General features: G+C 31.8%; 3 protein-coding genes across 3 annotated transcripts; 2 read left to right on the plus strand and 1 right to left on the minus strand.

Annotated features, from left to right (window-relative positions):
- The first annotated feature begins 1028 nt into the window (after positions 1-1028).
- On the plus strand, positions 1029-2964 carry LOC114189962 (chlorophyll a-b binding protein CP26, chloroplastic-like). Its single transcript, XM_028078693.1, has 6 exons — positions 1029-1320; positions 1453-1537; positions 1677-1727; positions 1823-1943; positions 2312-2446; positions 2528-2964. Exons 1-6 carry the CDS (start codon positions 1107-1109, stop codon positions 2786-2788), a joined length of 867 nt encoding a protein of 288 aa, XP_027934494.1. The 5' UTR covers positions 1029-1106; the 3' UTR covers positions 2789-2964.
- Positions 2965-8551: 5587 nt separating this feature from the next.
- On the plus strand, positions 8552-11739 carry LOC114190168 (somatic embryogenesis receptor kinase 1-like). Its single transcript, XM_028078960.1, has 4 exons — positions 8552-9220; positions 9709-9969; positions 10083-10940; positions 11030-11739. The coding sequence occupies exons 1-4, from the start codon at positions 8791-8793 to the stop codon at positions 11509-11511; spliced, it is 2031 nt and encodes a 676-aa protein (XP_027934761.1). The 5' UTR covers positions 8552-8790; the 3' UTR covers positions 11512-11739.
- A 4337-nt stretch (positions 11740-16076) lies between these two features.
- Positions 16077-17143, minus strand: LOC114192258. The gene is made up of 2 exons (XM_028081918.1): positions 16961-17143; positions 16077-16829 (listed from the first exon to the last, which is right to left on the minus strand). Exons 1-2 carry the CDS (start codon positions 17015-17017, stop codon positions 16218-16220), a joined length of 669 nt encoding a protein of 222 aa, XP_027937719.1. The 5' UTR covers positions 17018-17143; the 3' UTR covers positions 16077-16217.
- Between the last annotated feature and the right edge of the window lie 4110 nt (positions 17144-21253).

Here is a 21253-nt window from a genome sequence, read left to right on the forward strand (position 1 = left end):
AGCCAATCAAATTGGTAGGTGAGCCCACCACAACTTGTTATAAAGTAATTTAACATGTAAATGTAATAATTATTTTAATTTATCCAATAAAAATATTAATTATATATATATATATATATATATATATATATATATATATATATATATATATATATATATATATATATATATAATAGAAGTCGTACCCCTACCACGATTTGTAATTTAGAAATTACAATCGAAAGTCATTAGCTTAGAGCATGACTTCTTCGATGGAAGTTGTGCCTGTCTACACAATTTCTAATTTTAAAATTTTAATTGAAAATCGTTAATACCCAAACGCTTCAGCACAATAAAAAATACACTTAAATCCGTGTTTTCGAAACACAACTTTTACTTTTTATAATCTACTAAAAAAGTGTAGTATGAACACAATTTTCATGTAGAAGGCGTGTGACAAACAGACAACTTAACTTATGACTCGTGATAAATTTAAAACATGTCTATTCTCACAATTTTTATGTAAATTTGCACCGCATGTGTAAAAAAACCAACAAGAGAAAGCCTATCTGCAAGAATTTGTGATAGTTTGAATAAGAAATTGGACAAAATAATGGGCCTACATAAGTGATGACATCATAGATACCAGACATATACATGGTCTTTTCATTAGAAGGACTCGAAAGACAATAATTTCTTCCATGGTTGTTTGATTTATGTTAATTCTTAATTACATTAAAACTTTACTAGGATGTTATTGTGGTAATAATGGTTTCTCAGCCGAATGGAAGAAATTTACTAGTAAAAACCTGAATTGGATGAATGACACGACTCATTATAAGAGGTAAGTATAGCATAAAACACATTATCCAAACCAAATAAGTACACACGCCCAGGAGCATCCACGTAAGCTCATGATCTTCCACGTGTGAGATAAATCCAATCAAATTGTTGCATTGGATTACACATTTTGCATTCAAACCAATGAGAGCTCAGGATCACGAATCCACGTGGCACCTACACATCCACCAAACCATGCATACAGTATCTTCCTCTGCTAACCTTTTCACCCTCCATCACTACACACTAACTAACTAGCTACCTCCATCACCTGAGGCTTCCAAAACATGGCTTCTCTGGCGGTTTCCACCGTGGCTGTGTCAGAAATGCTTGGAAACCCCGTCAGCCTCAGAGGCGCCACCAGGTCTGCTCCGTCACCATCTACACCTGTTACCTTCAAGACTGTTGCTCTTTTCTCCAAGAAGAAGGCGGCGCCACCTCCTCCAAAGAAAAAGGCTGCTGCTGTGTCCCCCGCCAACGAGGAACTCGCCAAGTGGTATGGTGAGTGATTCTTCAACTCCAATGGCCATTTGCATTCGTGTTAAATTATCCAGAATCATGATGAAATATTACCTGATATAATCTTATACGAGGCTTTTGATTTGTTCATCTTTTGCTTTCTCTTTTTGGCAGGTCCTGATAGAAGGATCTTCTTGCCGGAGGGTCTCTTGGACCGATCAGAGATCCCGGAGTACTTGACAGGAGAAGTTCCCGGAGAGTATGCCTCTTATTCATCCTTTTCTTTTTCATGCTATAACTCTCATTGACATGCAAACTATTCAAAACTTTATGTTACTGAATATTTATTCCGTTTAATTCTTCGTTCTTGTTTAATTTGTTGATCTGCGTGCCTGCAGTTATGGGTATGACCCGTTTGGTCTTAGCAAGAAGCCAGAGGACTTTGCCAAGTATGCACACTCTCAGAAAATTGGATGTCTATGTATTCACTGAAATGCTCAATTTCTTCAATTAATGTTGTTTTTCTCTTGATGATGTGATGCAGATACCAGGCGTTTGAGTTGATTCATGCGAGATGGGCAATGCTTGGTGCTGCTGGATTCATCATTCCTGAGGCCTTTAACAAATACGGAGCTAACTGTGGTCCTGAGGCTGTTTGGTTCAAGGTTTGCAAGATCTATCAATCAATTGTGTTAGCCCTGTTAAATTCCTCAACGCGCTGATTTTATCACTTAACTAAATAACTGTTGTTTAGATCTCCATCATGACACAGATCTAATCTAAGTTCCGGGTGAATAACTTGAAATTATACATGTATTTGTTATTTCTAGCTGTACACAATCTGTTTGAAAGTAGTTGCCAGACAAGACCCTGTGACATGAACAAAACAACTCCAATTTACTCGAGTTCTTGTCATGAACAAATACCATTTGTTGCCTTCAGATTGAGCATCGTTTCCATTAAGCTTTTAGCACATAGTATATTTTAAAACTGCCTTACATTAAGGTGATGTTTCTCCATGGAATGAATGCAGACCGGAGCTTTGCTTCTTGATGGGGGTACGTTGAACTACTTCGGGAAACCAATCCCCATCAATCTTATTGTTGCTGTTGTTGCTGAGATAGTTCTTGTGGGTGGTGCTGAGTACTACAGAATTATCAATGGCCTGGTATGTAACATTTTACATGATGGGAATGAGTGTCACCACCCTGTTCATATATTTTAACAGACATCATTCATACTTTTATAGGATTTTGAAGACAAGCTTCACCCAGGTGGTCCATTCGACCCGTTGGGGCTAGCAAAGGATCCAGACCAAGCTGCACTTCTAAAGGTGAAGGAAATTAAGAATGGTAGACTTGCTATGTTTGCGATGCTCGGTTTCTACTTCCAAGCTTATGTGACTGGAGAAGGCCCGGTTGAGAACTTGGCAAAACATCTTAGTGACCCTTTTGGTAACAACTTGCTCACTGTGCTTGCTGGATCAGCTGAGAGGGTTCCAACTCTGTAAATCAATCATCTATGTGCTCTTCTCCAATCTTAAAATGTACAATACATCTCAGTAAGACTCAAGTTAAGGTGTTTCACTTTATTCCTTGGAGTTGGAAGACAACGTACTCTAATTTATAGAGCCTGCATGACCCACATCGACTGCAATTTGACCTTAATTACAAAAGTTCTTCCGAATTTTGCGTCCGAGTCATGGTTCAAAATAAATTCACACTACGAAATCCTAATAGAAACAGATTTTAAATTTCGTAGTTTACATTTTACTGCAGCGCTTGAAATGTTTAAATAGGGACATTAACAAGAGTTTCTCTGTTAGAATACTGTAAAACAAGCATTTCTTGGTTCACCTAAATCAGACGAGACGCCAATGCCATTACTTTTTTGAACAATTGTGAAACTTGAAAGATCAGTGAAGAAAAGTTCAAATTACAACTTTGTTGATTTTTGCATACTCCCACAATTAAATATTAACTTAGATATATGCTCCATGCAATAGGAGTCTCACCATCGATTTGATGTAGCAAACATGTTTTGTTTTTCTTCATCTTTCTTCCAACGAGTGTGATTAATAATCAAGCTAAGTTTAATAACGAATCACGACAACACATAATATGAATTTAATTAGGAACATTATATAAAATTGATAGTTTAAGGTTTTAGATACTGTAACAAATATTGTTCTTTTCAATCTTTCTTCTGTATATATGTTATTTTGTTCTTTGTCTTTAGTTTTTAGGACATAGGCTGTAAATTGTGAGGCACCAATATGTATTTATGGGACTCAAATCACATGTCATGTTTGTTTAATAAGTTGATCCATTCTGACTTTGGTGCTTATCAGTGGCTACCTACCACCAATTCGAAAGAAGAATAAAAGTTGAGAACTAAGTTAGGGTTTGGGATAAAGGTGGAAACAGTTTCAAAATTTCAGTGAACAAAGTCATTTGTTTATAAATCAACCACGTACCTTGTCTGTCTCCTTCCTTAAACATGTGTAATGCGCCCGACCCACCAAATAGATAGCAATTGAAATGATTTAGTTCAATCCTTCAACATTACAGTAGTCAATAATGAATATCATCTGTAATAAGAAATCATATCAAACACATTAGTTTGGAAGTTGCACAGTTGGGTTTTTGGGCCCATGATCATCATTCGAACTTTATGCTTGACCATGGAGGTTGTTTTTCCTCTGTCATTGTTTTTTCCATCCTTTCATTTTCCCACTTGTTTTCTGGGGCATTATGTCAGTGTTGCTAGGCCCTCTGACTTTTCTGCACTAATAGTTCTAAGAAAAGGAGATGCTTTTCATGTTGATGTTGACACCAACTCATAGTATTCTAAATTCCCAATCGATCAACCACATACGTATACTAGTGGTGTCTATTCAAAAAAAATCAACACATGCAATGCAAATACCTCTAAGACAATGGAAAACGACCAAAACAGAAACTAATTACTCTCCGCAACGAACAGTTTTATTGGTTGTGCATTTTATTGTTGTGCTCCAAGCAAACCTAAGTAACTAAGTACAATGGGCATTTCACATGAGAGGTAGATTAGTAAACAAAACTAAAAGTGAGAGGTATATTAATAAAGAAAAGTGCATAAAAAATATCACTCACAAAAATTTGTGGCTGGAGTCACATAAGTGTTACAAACACGTTAGAAAGTGAGATAAATTATTAAAGTTTTAACATAACACAAATTTGTGGCTGGAGTCACATATGTGTTAGAAACACTTTAGAAAAGTGAGATAAATTATTAAAGTTTTAACATAGAAAGTTATTTTAGAAGTTCACTTATAAAGTTTGGTCCCCCATAAGTGTGGGAGACACGTCAATATGAAAAAAAAAAATTACCAAAAATTCTCCCGCAAAATTTCTATATCAATAGTGGATTGCTTAAATATCATTAAATAAAATAACATAATGATTAATGAACTTGGATTTGATTTTGTTCTTATTTATATGAGAAGAGTGAGATAGATTTTTGGCTTAAATGAACCTATCTTACTTGGTTTCGTTAAGATATATGGATGAAGATTTTCATTCTGTCAAATCCATTTTGATTTATTCCTTTCATTGTTAAGAAAACGGGTCATAATTCATAAATTTTTTCAAAAGTTATTCCAACCATGATTTTAAGTGAAACAATACTCCTATTAGAACTATATGTTTTTTCAATTTGCGTAAATTATTTTTAAACAAGATTCCATTCCTCTCGCTCTTTATATATATATATATATATATATATATATATATATATATATATATATATATATATATATATATATATATATATATATATATATATATATATAAAATTCTATTTGGACTATTGTTTTATTTTACCTTGTGAACATTTGGATATTAGTATTTTCGTCAGTGATAGATTACTTAAATAATGAGTGATGTATTTTATAAATTTTTTATCGAGTTTAAACTCTTTTAAAATGTTTTTTCCGAATAAATAACGTTGAATTTTATGAATGTAGGTTCGCATATTTTTTATTACTCTTTAGCTAGTTGACTCATTCCCCATTTCATTTATTTTTTTCTTTGTTTGGAGGACTAATGAAATAAAAATATTTGGAAAAAGTAAAACTAAAATTATAATAAAAAAATATAAAATGTAAAAATAAATATAACAATTTTCAGCTAATGGTAATGGATTTAAAAAAATAATAATAAATATATACAAAAAGTTCTGATCCAATGTTTTCTACATCAATGTACAATAAATATTAAGTTTATTTTCTTTTGTCGTAAACAATTAATTTAAGTTTCCACTTTTTATAGTAAAAAAAGAGTTTTTTAAATATATGTTATATGCAGGTGAAAGCAGTAAAATATATTTTTTTCTTTAATTTGTAAATCCATATAATTTTTGTGAGATATAATAAATATTTACATTAGTAAACAAAATTTTTGTTTTCCGAAGTCAAATTTAGTTTAAATTATTTTTTTTATAGAAAATTTCTTCGCATACTTTGTTTACGACTTTATTAATTTTAAGCATTTGAAAGTGCAGAGTTTCTATGTTTTTCCTCCCAACTTTTACCATTCACAATATTATTTATTTATTTATTTTATACTTCTCATAATAAATAATAAACAATATGCATTTCAGGTTTAATATTTTACTTTCAAAAGGGAAAAGGAAAATAGAGGTGGAAACTTTTTCTTCTTCACATAAAGTGAAAGCAGGACTTATCAATTATTGTTCCTTCTTCCTTTTAATGGGAATTGAGTATAAAAGTCGGAGATGGCATTATATTTGTGTGCCTTATTCCCCTAGTAATAATTCATATAAATAATAGAAAATTAAAAGCCACATAAAAATAAATACGTAATAGAGTGATAAAAAAGAGAAAGAGATAGAGTGTTTTACAAGTTATTTTGTAATTCTATTATATAATTTAAAGTTGGTTTAATTAATTTCAACTTTATATTAAATTTGTGTTTTATTAGTTTTTTAAGTATTTAAACCATTTATATTTTTTAATTTTTTTTTTATAAATTGTTTGTTAATTAAGTCACATAATTTTTGCTTGTTATATTACTTATTTTCCATTATATTTTAAAAATATGATGTGTTAGTTAATATAAATAATACATTTAACGTTAAATAAAAGTATTTTTCACTATTCTCTTACTGAAAATATGTTAAATAAAAAGATGTGACACAAACAATTCCTTTATTATAGACTATATGAAAGTTATCCGAATATTACATTAATTATGGGAAAAATTAAAAAGATAATAGAATAAGATAAAAAAATCACACTACTTCATTAAAAAAATAATTAAATGATAAATATTTAGATAAAAAATAAAAAATTGTAAATGTTCTTCGATTAAAGAATTTTAATAACTACTCTATTAAAACTATTCAAATTTAAATTTAATTAAGCCTCTGTACGGTTGGATATTAATTTACACAACCAAGGGAAGGTTTTTTGTTTTTGTTTTTGCGCAAAAACAGCAAAGAAACCAGAATGCTTCAAAAGCGGCTGTGTTGTGTTGAATATATTAAATACTGTGCCAAAGGTTGCTTTCTCTGGAAATGTGAGACAACTTTCTCAAATACCCAAATTTGAAGATCAAACCAAACAAATCCTAGAGACAGAAAAAAGAATTTCAAATGCATGCTCATGCTTCACAAAACACTACTACTTCTCATCTTTGTTTTTATGGGATTCTGTTGTATGTAACATTTTCAGAATAATTTTCATGATTCTATTTACAATTGCATTAGTAAATCATATTCAAGTCCTATAATTAAAACTATTTTTTTATTCTTGTTATAATCTTTGAATTCAAATTACAGAAACAAAAGATTTTTCTTTTTTTTTGGTTGCATATCTATAACAATATATAAAGGGGATTCTCCTTTTTGTGTCCACATTTCAAAATACCAAGTTTACCCTTTAAATATAATAATTTATTAAATTTTTTAAAATTGACCATTACTTTTACAAGTTTTTTATAAAATCGGCTATCTATGCTTCTTTTCTTCTTCTTTATTTATCAATGGTTATTTTTTCATCTGTTCTGATATACTTCACTTTATTTTTAATAAATATAATTTTAGTTTATATATTAACTTAATAACATTACAATATTATCATCTACTAATATTATAATTTTAGCTTATATATTAACTTAATAACATTTAAGTTTAAAAGATGCATACACACAGGCGCGATAGCGCCTGTGTTTACACTAGTAGAAGGAATTATTGTTACTGTAATAATAAGGTTTAGGGTTGTGATGTGTTACAGGCTCAGTTACCGTAGAACGGATAACAGGGATTTGAATTTTGAAAAGCATTCCATTCACCAATTGCCACGCGCTAGGCGCGTGCCACACTCATTCCCAAACGTGGCAGACGTGGCGCTGTACCAGTGGTGGGACCCGTAAAGCAGACAAATTAATCTCTCAGTCACTAGTACATTTTCTACTGAAAAAAAAAAATTGAAAAAAGGAATTTATAAAAAACTTAAACGGTTTGAATTTTCAAATTTCTAAGATGGAGTAATAATTCTAAAATACATATACTTTTTAAAATTAAATTATATTATTAACTAACAAAAAGATGATAGCAAAAAGAATTACTGAAAACGACATAGATTATTATATTTTTCTTGTACTGTGGTTTTGTATCAATATTATATCATCCGACCTGTGACACTAGCTTTGCTACTTAAGAATTTAAATATGGAACAAAAATCTCAATAACAAATGAAAGCAAAGGAAAGAGAATCTCCCAATATTTTTATTCAGAGTGTGTTTGTTTCTAAAGTTTGAAATTACAAAAACAAGAGGCTATACACTATAACATTGCTAAACATACATAATTACCACCGCTGTTACTAACAACAATAAAATAAACCAAGTGGTGCTCAAGGATAAATGGATTTTTAAGTGTAACATTTCCTGAATAATGGGGTATTTAAATCTGTAAAAACAATTAGAGTAATAAGAATGTTTTTTTTTCTACAAGAAAAAATGCACATAAAAACCATAATACCACAACCCCACACAAAAAGAAAACTTTACCCCTTTTTCTTCGATGCTTTAATGATCTACTTCCCTTTTTATTTTCCACTTTTGGATTCATTATTTGCAAGGAAAAAGTAATTATGTCGATAATGTCAATCATTTAAACATTATTTGAACAAGATTAAAGTGTTATTTAACAATAACTTACGTAATGATAGGAAGAAAAGTGTTCTATAATGACGAGTGGGAGAATACTCCATGAGAAAGTGGCTAGTTTTGAGTTTTTGCAACATTCCACGAACACCACTTTTTACTGTCTTTGATTTATGACTTGAATTGTATCCCTTCACCACTTCACTTGTCCTCTATGCGCTTTTTCCTCTCTCTTTGCTCTTTGCTTTCCACACGGAAACATAAGCCTTGCATAGGGTCGCATTCAAAAACCAAAAGTTCAGAGCTTGTTTATTTGTAAGCCTTTTTTCGTTAGGAACTGAAAATGGCGTTTTCAGTACTGCTACTGTTGTTCTCTCTTGCGTTTTTGCTCTCAAACCCAACATGGGTGTGTGGGAATGGAGAGCTAAGAGCACTGATGGATTTGAAAGCCAGTTTGGATCCAGAGAGCCTTTATCTACCGTCTTGGACTGTCAATGGTGACCCATGTGGTGGATATTTTGAAGGAGTGGCATGCAATGAGAAGGGGCAAGTGGCAAATGTTTCTCTGCAGGGTAAGGGTCTCTCAGGGAAGCTTTCACCAGCCATTGCAGGGCTCAAGCACCTGACTGGTCTCTACTTGCATTATAACTCTTTGTATGGAGGCATACCAAGAGAGATTGCAAACTTGACTCAGCTTGTTGATTTGTATTTGAATGTAAACAATCTGTCTGGGGAAATCCCACGCGAGATAGCCACCATGGAGAACTTGCAAGGTTTGTGGTTGTGATCTTGTTGAACAAGATCGAAACCTTTGTTATTCTGTCTTAAGTGTTTTTCTTTTCAAATTTTCCGTGTTTAAAGTTTGTCTTTTTTGTTTTGTTTTCTGTACCTAAATGCTGTTTAGTGAAGATGGGCTTCGGCTGAAAGACTCGAGCTTGATTTCGATTATTTGCTGTACTATACCATTTGTTTTGCTTTATTCCCTCAAATGGTGTGCACGGAACTCTCTTACACTTGTTTCAAAGTAGTTTTTCCTTTTCTTTAATAATGTTGAACTTGGTTTTTGAATCCTGTATATTTTGACAAACTTGTAAGCTGCAAAAAAAGAGTTTTATTTCTGTTGATTGTTTACTCTCTTCATTTAGCATTTGCTTCAAAACTAAAGTTGCTACCAGTTCTTCCTATGGGCATCTTCAGTTTTGTTGTGTGGGTTGTTCAAACTTTTCAGTATGCTTATTTGTCTCTTTCACTTTCTTTTCAGTTTTGCAGCTTTGTTATAATAACTTGACTGGAAGCATTCCTACACAACTAGGTGCTTTGAAAAAGCTGAGTGTTGTTGCATTGCAGTCAAACCAGTTAACTGGTGCTATCCCTGCTAGTCTAGGTGATTTGGGCTTGCTGGCGAGGCTAGATTTGAGCTCTAATAATCTTTTTGGTTCCATTCCCACTAGTCTTGCAGAAGCTCCTTCACTGAGAGTTTTGGATGTTCACAACAACACCCTTTCTGGGAATGTACCTCCTGGTAATGATGACGTTACAGTACATGGTTAATCTTGTATGATTTTTCCATTTCTTCAGTAAATTTGTTTTTCTGATCTAAACTAAATTTATTTTCCATTTCTTGATTCAATGAAGCTCTTAAGAGACTAGAGGATAGGTTTCTGTATGAGTACAATCTGGGGTTATGTGGAGTTGGGTTTTCATCCTTGAAAGCTTGCAACGCCTCAGATCATGTGATTCCAAGCAGACCCGAGCCTTATGGAGCAGCAACAAGAGATATCCCTGAAACTGCAAATGTGAAGTTACCATGCAATGGTACTCAGTGCCTTAATTCATCAAAATCAAATCAATCCACATCAATTACTGTGGGCATATTTGTGGTAATAATTGCAGTGTCTGCAATCGGTATTTTGACATTCACACTGTATCGTCGGAGAAAACAAAAGCTTGGAGGTTCTTTTCATATCAGTGACAACCGTGAGGAGGCCATGGGTGGTGGTGTGTGTAGGAAAGACGGATCTCCTTTGGTCAGCCTTGAGTACTCTACAGGATGGGACCCTTTGGCTGAGAGTAGAAATTTCAACGGGTATAGTCAAGATATGGTTCAGAGTTTGAGGTTCAATTTGGAAGAAGTGGAGTCAGCTACTCAGTATTTCTCAGAGTTGAATCTGTTGGGGAAGAATAGCTTTAGTGCAACATATAGAGGAGTTCTGAGAGATGGATCCGTTGTTGCAGTGAAGAGCATAAGTAAAACTAGTTGCAAGTCGGATGAAGGTGAGTTTATGAAGGGACTGAACATGTTGACCTCATTGAGGAATGATAATGTAGTTAGGTTGAGGGGATTCTGCTGTTCAAGGGGACGAGGTGAATGCTTTCTGATTTATGATTTTGTTTCCAATGGAAACCTTTCACGCTTCCTTGATGTTAACGAAGGAGATGGTGAAGTCCTTGAATGGTCAACTAGAGTTTCTATTGTGAAAGGGGTTGCAAAAGGTTATCTCTCTATCTCTCTATCTATCTATCACCCTTTATTAATTAGTCACATTCCTATAATCTAAACTGAACCATTTTTTGTTGATCAGGTATGGCATATTTACATGCATACAGAGGAAACAAACCAGTTTTGATTCACCAGAACATCTCAGCTGACAAAGTCCTGATTGATCAGCGGTTCAATCCATTGTTGGCAGATTGTGGCATTTACAAGCTTCTTACTAATGATATTGTGTTCTCTGCACTGAAGGGTAGTGCAGCAAAGGGTTACTTGGGTCCTGAATATGCCACTACTGGGCGCCTTGCTCAGACAAGTGATGTCTATGCCTTTGGGGTGCTGCTTTTCCAGATCCTTTCTGGGAAGCAAGAAATCACTAGCTCAATAAGGGTTGCTGCAGAGTGCTCCAAGTTCCAAGAATTTATGGACCCGAATCTTCATGGAAGATACTTTGAATATGAAGCAGCTAAACTGGCAAAAATAGCTTTGCTTTGCTCCCATGACTCTCCCTTTGAGAGGCCATCCATGGAAGCCATTGTTCAAGAACTGGGGAACTGCAGTAGCTGCCTCTGATTAGTTAGTGCTAACAACTGCTTAGCTTTTGGACAGTAGTGGGTTGTATCGTAGAGAATGGACATTTCTTCCTCAAATCGCCTGTGATTTTGTTCAATGTATTTTGTTGTACAAGGTGAATGTTTGATTTGATTTTTCGGTCTATCCGTATCTACCGGACAAAAATCTAACGTAGTAGGATTCTGTTCACCAACTCCGGATTACGGTTATTATAATATTCTTCTCGCACATCCCATATAGTGTCAAGGATTCTCATGATTATCATCTCATGCTAATGATGAAGCCATTTTAGGCATCACTCACATCAATTATACATGCGGGGACCGTGGTTTCCACCAGGTCAAAAGTTGTTTTTTTTTTATTTATATATATTCATCCAACGATGAGAAACAAAAAAATGCTTTGGGTATTGGACAACGTTTAAAGGGTAAATTGTTTACCATTTTGCTAAACTCATTAAGTTAAAATATGTATCTACGGGTAACAACAAATAATCGTACATAAAATGTTCAGATCTGTCACTGAATGTATCGCTCAATTCTGATATTTTTTTGTGGAATCGTCATTAATTCATTGTACTGGTAGAAATAAAACATAGGTTTAAATTTAAATGTACATTCGGTCCTTATTTTGATTATTTTTATTTAATTTGGTTTTATTTTTATTTTGTATTCAATCAAGTCTTTATTTTTATTAAATTTTAGTCACTTTGATCCTTTTTAGTAATTTTCATTAAATTTTAGTTACTTTGATCCTTCTTAGTAACAGTGTTTAAATAGTTAACATTTTTGAACAGTACATGTCATGTGTCAGTTCCATAAATTTTTTTTATTTTTTTTTAAATTTAAATTTAAATTTAAATTTTTTTAATTTAAAAAAAAATTGTCTACGTGTCAAGTCATAATTGTGCCACGTGTCGACGTCAGTGGCACGTGTCAGTTGTACCCGAATTGGGGGTATCTCTTATGTATCCGAATTTGATTATAAGTTACAAAAATCAACCCCTTATTGTTTGTACTAGGCAGTTAGCTTGAAAAAAAGGCCAAACCAGATAAGAAAATAAGTGGGGTACAAAGAACAAATAATTAGGGAATTGGGTATTACTTTTCGTACCATTTTTTAAAATTTATTATTCAATCCTTCTTTTATTATCCAATGAGATGTACCTCTTATGTACCCCGATGAGTTGACACGTGACATATACCATACCATTCAAAAACATTAATTATTTAACCACCATTAGTAAAAAGGACTAAATTGATCAAGATTTGATGAAAATGAGAATTTAATTGAACATAAAACAAAAAAAAATTACAAAATTGAATAAAAAAAAGCAAAAATAAAAACCAAAAGTATATTTAAACCTAGAATATGCCATGTTAAAAATGGAGATTTGTGACACAAAGATAGAACAAGAGTAGGGGACGAGGTATAATTTTACTGGGGTAAAGGTCCTACCTTTGTTAAGAAACATGGGGAGGTTGGTTACCTTTTTTTGGGACTAAAGACTTTTCAGAGGACGGATGTTCCCACATGTTACGGGTACATGGGCTCAGTTGTCTACTACTTGAAGATGTTTGTTTCACTGGCTCAGTCACGTGCCTCATTTTCCTTCCCTTATGAAAATATCCATTTTATTCTTAAAAATATACTTTCAAATTATATAATTTGAAATTCATTTTTTTTTTTGCATAAAAAAGAAGTTTCGTATTACATAGTTTTGAAATCATTTTTCACTTTCAGATTATACAATCGGAAGTTTTTTCTACTTTGAGATTACACATTACGTAATCTAAAAACTTTTGTTATTTTTGAATTATACAATTCATAAATTATTATTTTTTACATAAAAAGAATTTTAGGATTATCCAAGAAGTCATTTTCAACTTTTAAATTATATAATCTGGAAGCAAGTTTTTTTTTTTCAGGTTATACATCCATAAATCAATTTTTGACAATTTTTTTTTATGAATTGTATAAATTAAGTTATTTTTATTTTTGAATTGTGTAATTAAAAAAATTTCTTCTAAATCACACAATTCAAATTTTCTTTTTATAAAAAAATATGACATTTAAATTATGCAATAAAAGATACTTTGTTTCTTTCTTACGTCCACCTATAGCATAACGTGTAGACAAGAGTGACATTGAGGGGCGATGATGGCAAGGTGTGACGATGGCGACAGCAAAGGATGATATCAGCAGGGGTAATTTGGTTTTTTAACGAACTCCATGGGGCGCACATGGAAAGAATGGGGGTGCAGAAAGAAATGGCCCACATTCACTTGTAAACTGGGTCCAATAATTAATACCAAGCCCCCACAATAGCCCAATTGCATGGTCATGGGTCATTCATCACTGTCTGCCCAATTTTCAGGAAAAAGGAAAAAAAGAAGAAGCAAGATGTGAGAATTTTCATTCGTTCAACAAAGCAATTCGATAGTTTACATTTCCTTTTACAACAAAGAAAGATAGCTAAATAAGAGAGAGTATAGTAGTATGAATGATAAAACCATTTCTTTATTATTGCACTACAGGAGAATAAGATATTTTACAGAGGAAAATGTTATTTACCATTAATAAAATTATTATGGGATTATTTGTTTCTAATATCTATTGTCTTTGTTAGTGTCTATGTTGTCACATTAGTGTATGAAACTAAGAAAATTTTAAGTATTTGAAGTTTTTAGCTGTTTTATCTAAGTTCTTAAATTTTATGGTGTATTTTGATTCTTAAACATACTTTTTATATTACCGGTTGAAGTCATATATTTTCTTAATTTTAACTCGGTGGATTGACGGATTAAGCTTTAAAATAATTATGTTGAATTTTGGACGAATTTGGCCGAAATATCACTTTAACTTTTAGTAATTATAGATAACACTCTTATTGTCGTTTTAAAAATACAATTATAACCCAAACACAAAGTGTAACACTTTTTAAAAGGAAATTTTACATCTAATTTAATTTTATATCTATATATTATGAATTCATCTTATATCTAGTTCGATTCGAAACTGATTAGATATTTAAAGAAATGTTTAATTAGTCGAATGGTACTCATTTTTATTTAAATATATCAGTTTAATGATTTTAGTAATGTTTGTCTGAAAGGAACCTGATTAAGATACTTTTTCAAAAGTTAGGACTAGATTGACACATTCTTAAAAACGAATAACAAACTGACATATCTGAACAAAAAACAAAAGTGAATACCATCCGATTAATTAAATCTTAAAAAAACTCACACAGGAAGACAAGACTTTTGTGAACGTCACATGTCACGTGGTAATGCTGGCTGTGACCCCAAAACATGTAGGCAAGGATTAGCTGTTGTTGAGTGCTAATTAAGCTGTTAGTGTTGGTTAATGAATTGTTACACCACTCTTAGCTGATGCTAATACACAACTAAGCAGTGTTCTAATTTTGAGGGACAAAACAACACAGGCCCCACGTTGGGGCAGGTAGCAGTCCGGCCCAGGTGGTTTTAATTAGATAATCTCATAACACTGTGTTTTAATTTAAGGTTATGTGTCCAGCCTGTTGTCTGTACCTTGAAGATGCTGCTACCAGGCCCTCACCCTCACCACTGTGTTTTTTTTACTCCTTTCACGTGGATGCTCAGTCCCTTTGCTTTCATCAAGATTACCAAAATATATTAGTTCAACCTAAAAGTTTCTGAACAACCCTACCCTAGTTTTCACTATAATCAATGGTATAAACCACTGGATTGATTTTCATACACTTTATAAACTAGAGATATAATGATGTAGAAATTTAACACTGCTTATTCACCAGATTGTTCAGTAAAAAATAGTTAAATTTTTTGTTTTTTGTTTTACTTGAGAATTTATTCAGAGATTATATAATGTGTGACATCAGTCTAACTCACACACCTTCAAGAGTGAGTTCCTCTCATATACTATGTTTCTTTTCAAGTGAATGATGACTTTTACTTATGCTGTTGTTGCGGTAATTATGTGTTGTTATGTTATGTTGTTGGTTTTTGAGATAGACATTAAGAAGAAATTATATATATATATATATATATATATATATATATATATATATATATATATATATATATATATATATATGTTACATCAGTATAACCCATATCACCACTTTTATTTTTTTCATATGATTTTTAACCTTTTCATTTCTCTCTAATATAAAACTTAGCCCCACATTTAGATATTCTGAAAATTTTGAAATGAGTAGGAGGGCACTTAGTTTTATCCTTGACAAAGCTAAAAAATAGCATTTTACGTGTTTTGCTAATTTGGCAGATCTATAATTTGATTATTCTATTGTGAATAATAGGATGCACACGTTTTGGTAAGAATCAATCTTCTCTCAATCTTCTTTGAAGATTTTATATTGAATGTCCAACCGAAATAGAGATTTTATAAGTAAGATTCGCATACAGGTCCTCGTGACTTCAAATGTCATAAAGGAACCTTCGGGGAAGGTAATCCAATTAATTTGACACAGTCAATATACTTGCTGATTCCTTATGTGTGGTCTTAACTCTTTAGAACACACAAGAGAAGCATAACATGTGTTTACAAAACAATTTATGCCATATATGTTTATAATTTTGGTATATACATCGTAGAATAGTACTTACTAACTCCTACACAGCTTCATGTCAGAAGCAAGATTTTGCAAGAACAAAATGGTGAATTTAGTAGTATATATATGATTAAGCTTGAATGACTTTCCTGTGAGGAGATCTGACTCTGAACACATGTTCCTCGCCAGTGCATTTATCTACCTTGACAACCCAACGGCTTTTGAACTTTCCCATTCTGCTTCCATACTTTGGACTTGTTTCAGTGATTCCAAATCTTGTCACCAGCAAACCTTCTCCTATGGGAAGAAGCTGTGTTTTTGATCCACATGCCAAGCAAGACTTTCTGCAGCTAAATGCGTTGTAGCCCACAACCACCGTGCCATTTTGCTTCCTACCCTCTTGAACTGCTCTGAAAATCTCCTCATGGTTCTCAAGGTTGCAGTCAATGAGCACAAAATCTGCAGCCTGATCATATTGGTTTAACAGAAGCTCCTGAGCTTCTCCTACCATGAACTGAACTTGATGAGAAGCCACTCCCAGGGCAAATTTGGAGGCTCTGAGCTCTTCATGGCCAGGGACAACACAAATCACCTGGCCACCAGTTTGATGAGCAGCAGCAACCAATGCAAGGGTGGTGGAGTCTGCTACACCAGCACAAGCCACAACCATCAGTTGTGCATTGTTTCCTGCAGCAAGTGCTGATATGAACTCAGCCACATCTGGCTCTTTGCACTTTTGACCCTGAAAGAAACAATAACACAAACATCAGATAGGCAGTTTTGAAGATAAATATATATATGGTGATGAGAGGGATTGAAGAAGCTTGGTAGGAATTGTTTTGAGAAATGATTTAGAGAATGATGAATACTCACCATTTTCAAGGTGCTGAGATAGGCCTTTGTGGCATTTTCTGCAGACCAGCAAGCCATGATTGAGTCTGTTCTTGATTGCTTCAACTGCTCTGAGGGTTTTGTGAGATATGATGCAAATGATGAGTGGCTTGGCTTTGGTTCTTGTGCTTATAAATATATAGGAGCAACCGAGGGATATCGCTGGACATAGTGGGTCATGTGTCATTCCAACTAGCTCAGACACAAAAATATTATATCATATTGCAAAATGACATGTATGTACCAAAAACAAAGCGTAATTGATTTTGTCGGGTTTTCTATATGTTGGATTCTTTACTTCGAGATTTGCATTAATTAATTACGCATAATGAATTTTCTACATTAGTAAATAAATTAATAATAATAATACTTGCTCTCATTTAGAAAAAACCTGGTAGTAAGATTGAAAGCAATTTTATTTTCCCCGAATAAAGTCTGAAATAATTATGTGAGTAGTCTGAATAATAACTTTTTACCAAAATAAAAGATGGTTACAATTATGGAATGTGAACAAAACTTGATCAAATATTTGTTTTAATATTTACAAATTATTCATTGCCTTCTATGAAACATAAGAGTTTATAAGGTAATAAGAAGTATAGCAACAAGAATGAGAAATACTCTCCATTTCATTCTCATTTTAAATTAGAGAGAAAAATCTTTTATACATATATAATTATTTTTGAAATGTTTATTTTCTTTATAAAAATTGCATTTAATTGGCAATAATAAACCCAAATACGTCCCTTCATTCAGGTCAAAAACAGTTTCTCCAATTTTCTTGGATTAGAATAAATAAAGAGGAAAATATTTGAGATTAGGAAAAAAAGGGAAAATGACAATCAACACATGATACATATACATTTGTCCATGCCAATAAAACAAAATAGGTGTATATATAATTCATTTCATTAATTTTTCTATTGACCAAATGGAGCTTAGGTGAGCTTCTGGACAACCAATTATAAAATGTTTAGTAATAACTTTATCTCCAAGTTAAAGCCATTCATCTATTTACAAATTCAATCAAGATTCCTATTTATTTAGGAACCACATAAGTACTTTCTCAAAAATCACCCTTTTTTCACAAAGCTTAATTATAAAACAAATTCTCAAAAGTTCAAAATTGAATCTCAAAACGATTAAAAAAAAATCCTCTAAAAAACTAATAAAAAATTAATCAGACAAAACTAGATAATTTTTTCTTATAAAACCGAAGTTATGTTAAGGTAAAGATTTTATACAACACCATTCTTTTATCGCCATACAACTTACTTCTCTTTCCATTACCACTTTTTTATCTATATATATATTAACATAAACACAGATATTATCGCATCTGGGTACGCATTTTATAAATATGCGTGATATTATATTAGTATGTGATAATATTACAATGTTATTAAGTTAATATATAAAATAAAATTATATTTATTAAAAATAAAGTGAAATATATCAGAACAGATGAAAGAATAACCATTGATAAATAAAGAAAAAGAGAGATAGACAATTTTATAAAAAGCTCGTAGAAGTAATAGTCAATTTTTAAAAATTGAATAAATTATTAAACTTAAAGGATAAAATTGGTATTTTGAAATGTAGACACAAAAAGAAAATCTCTTTATATAAAGAAAAAGATGATATGTTATATTTCAATTGGACAATTTTACTTTTTAATAAAAAAAGTATAATTTATTTATTATTTTATAAAATAAATAATTAAATAAACATTTTGACTTATTTTTCATTCCATCATTAGTACCAAAATTTGTTTATTTATATCATTTGTCCCTTTTTTTCATTTTTTAATTAGATAATTTTACTTTTTAATAAAAATATATATTTATCATTTATTTAATAAAATAAAGGATTGAAAAAAATTTCCTTTTAAAATTAATGGCTACATAATTTTTTAAAAACTATTTTTACAAAATTAATTGTATCGAAATTATTTTTTCTATTTTCTAAATAATTATTCATACAAATAATAAAATTATAAAATTACATATTTTTAATGTAATAAAGATATAAATGAAGGCCATGTGTTTTTCCTAGTAATACAATTAAATTAATTTTACAGTTTTGATCTTAAAATAAAAGTTCCCATTATCCAAAATTATAATCACTAATTTCCATATCAGTTGCCCAGTCTTTCTTCTTCTTCTTCTTTCTCACAAGTCATTTATTTTGACAAGAATCATATATTAAACCCACAGCCACAGTATATTTTGAACAAACTTCTTTTATTTCCTTTAAGGAGAATAAAACCGAAACTTTTCATAAACTATAATGGGTTTATATACAAACCAAAGGAAGAATTTAAAAAATTGGATAAAGCTTATATTTTTATTATTTTTGTCTTAGAAATTTAATGAAAACATGTTTAAACAAACCCTAATATAAACATCTCTTCTAAATACACTTTGAATCTTGAATCATGATGCCATTATAAACTAGTTTTAAAGCAATGAGTGAGAGAAACAATTAAAGATCATATTAGGGCATTATTTATCCATATATGGTGGCTAACAATAGAAGGACAACAACATAAAGCATTAGCTAATATGAAAATTCAAACGAATTTGTTCCTATTAATGTCTTGGACCACCCACCAAGTACTAATTAGCTATTAGGTGAGGCAGAAAAGAACAATCACTTTTTCATGCAGACAGAAGCACATTCATCTGTAATATGCACAGTGTTTTGTTTGCATGGATTGTCTGTACATTGCTCTTGCTCACAAAGTTGTTATCACACTTTGGATTCACGCAAGCCATAAATTTATTGCATCAGGAATTGGGTCCTCCATAGTTTGGAATTCAACTGCATGATTCTATGGTGCATAATTTTTTGAAATAATATCTGTGCAGTTAAAGCTTTTTATCCTTAGAGAAGTTCAAGGACAATGCCCTAACAATTTTCCAGCAGAAAAAGAAACTAAGTTCTTTTGAATTATATAAATTCTATGTGCAACATATGTGTATAGTATATGTTTACCAGAAGAGTACATTGAACAATCATTAACAAATGTATTAAAATAATAGCAGTATCTCTTTTACAAAGTATATCAAACCATAATGACAGATATATAATATAAAGTGTGCACAGAAACATGGTAAACAACAACAAATATCTAAATACCTAAAAGTCGATTTTTTGTTTGTGAGTTTTAGGAAAAAAGAAAACCTGACTTTTGAAAGAGAAAGTTTTTGGCGAAAAGCTTGAGGATTATATTAAAGAAAAGAAGAGAAAGAAGAATTGGTAGACCCTAGAGACATGCCAGCAGCAAAGACCATGAAGAAGATAGAATTAGCTGGCTATGGTACTTAACAAACACTGTTTGATTCTTTATGCATTAGAGAAAGCAAACAAAGATCTAGATCACATTCAATTTGCTTCCTCTGTCATCAACATTGTTAACAAGTGTGAGTAAATTTTCTGTCTACTGGTCTCTACTTTCTTAATTAGTTTGCATTATAAGATACCCCCATTTGTCTTATTCTGCTAAGAGGATCATGCAAAAAATAATTCTCAACTTTCTGTAGAAATTTCCTTCCTTCTTCTCTTCCAAAATAAACTAATACATGTTTGATATTTTAAGAATCTAATAGGATAAGAATATATATATTTTGAATGGAGAACGTGGGGTTCTGCGAGTATGACGCAAAATGAATCGATGCTAAATTGAACACACGTATACAATCTAGAATTAAGTAAAGTGTAGAGGTATGTAACAGATAAAAACGAAAAAATGATATGTAGACATGTTGTGGGTCTATAAATTATGGTTGAATAGTTTTATTTTGGGTGTATCCATGGAGGGGACATAATTTTATGGGTGTGCATACCTGATTGATGAGGTAAGTATGGTACCTTATCTTGTACCATTGTCTTCTACCTCGTGTAATTTATGCATGCATGTATCAATCTTAGACACGATCCGCACTACAAGAGGGGAAAAAGGAGGGAAGAAAAGTTAGTGAAAGGATCCATGTATTTTGTTTCGTGGTTTTTTCACACGTATGGGGCAAACCCATGTATATTACGAAAATGCCCGTGTAAGAAAAATATATTACTGGTCATAAACTAAGTCGTGTAGATTTATCATGATTTCAAAAAGAAAAATCGTAAGAATTTCAAGTATTTTTTTTTAAAGAAGTAAAGTTGTGAAGAGTCGTGACTATTTTTGTAATAATTTATAAAAAAGTGAGATTATGAAGAATCACGACAATTTCTATTATTTTTTCTATTGATTAATTTTAATATTTTAAAATA

This window comes from Vigna unguiculata, chromosome 7 (assembly GCF_004118075.2).
Source record: "Vigna unguiculata cultivar IT97K-499-35 chromosome 7, ASM411807v1, whole genome shotgun sequence".
NCBI classification, from domain to species: domain Eukaryota; kingdom Viridiplantae; phylum Streptophyta; class Magnoliopsida; order Fabales; family Fabaceae; genus Vigna; species Vigna unguiculata.

What these genes read in the sequence shown, in the direction of transcription:
- LOC114189962 (XM_028078693.1), top strand. Translation starts at nt 1,107, where the DNA reads ATGGCTTCTCTGGCGGTTTCCACCGTGGCTGTGTCAGAAATGCTTGGA. An exon ending in AAGCCAGAGGACTTTGCCAA is followed by an intron (nt 1,728 to 1,822) that starts GTATGCACACTC and finishes GATGTGATGCAG; the next exon opens with ATACCAGGCGTTTGAGTTGA. An exon ending in CTGAGGCTGTTTGGTTCAAG is followed by an intron (nt 1,944 to 2,311) that starts GTTTGCAAGATC and finishes GAATGAATGCAG; the next exon opens with ACCGGAGCTTTGCTTCTTGA.
- LOC114190168 (XM_028078960.1), top strand. Translation starts at nt 8,791, where the DNA reads ATGGCGTTTTCAGTACTGCTACTGTTGTTCTCTCTTGCGTTTTTGCTC. An exon ending in CACCATGGAGAACTTGCAAG is followed by an intron (nt 9,221 to 9,708) that starts GTTTGTGGTTGT and finishes CTTTCTTTTCAG; the next exon opens with TTTTGCAGCTTTGTTATAAT. An exon ending in TGTGAAAGGGGTTGCAAAAG is followed by an intron (nt 10,941 to 11,029) that starts GTTATCTCTCTA and finishes TTTGTTGATCAG; the next exon opens with GTATGGCATATTTACATGCA.
- LOC114192258 (XM_028081918.1), bottom strand. Translation starts at nt 17,017, where the DNA reads ATGGCTTGCTGGTCTGCAGAAAATGCCACAAAGGCCTATCTCAGCACC. An exon ending in ATCTCAGCACCTTGAAAATG is followed by an intron (nt 16,830 to 16,960) that starts GTGAGTATTCAT and finishes TGTTTCTTTCAG; the next exon opens with GGTCAAAAGTGCAAAGAGCC.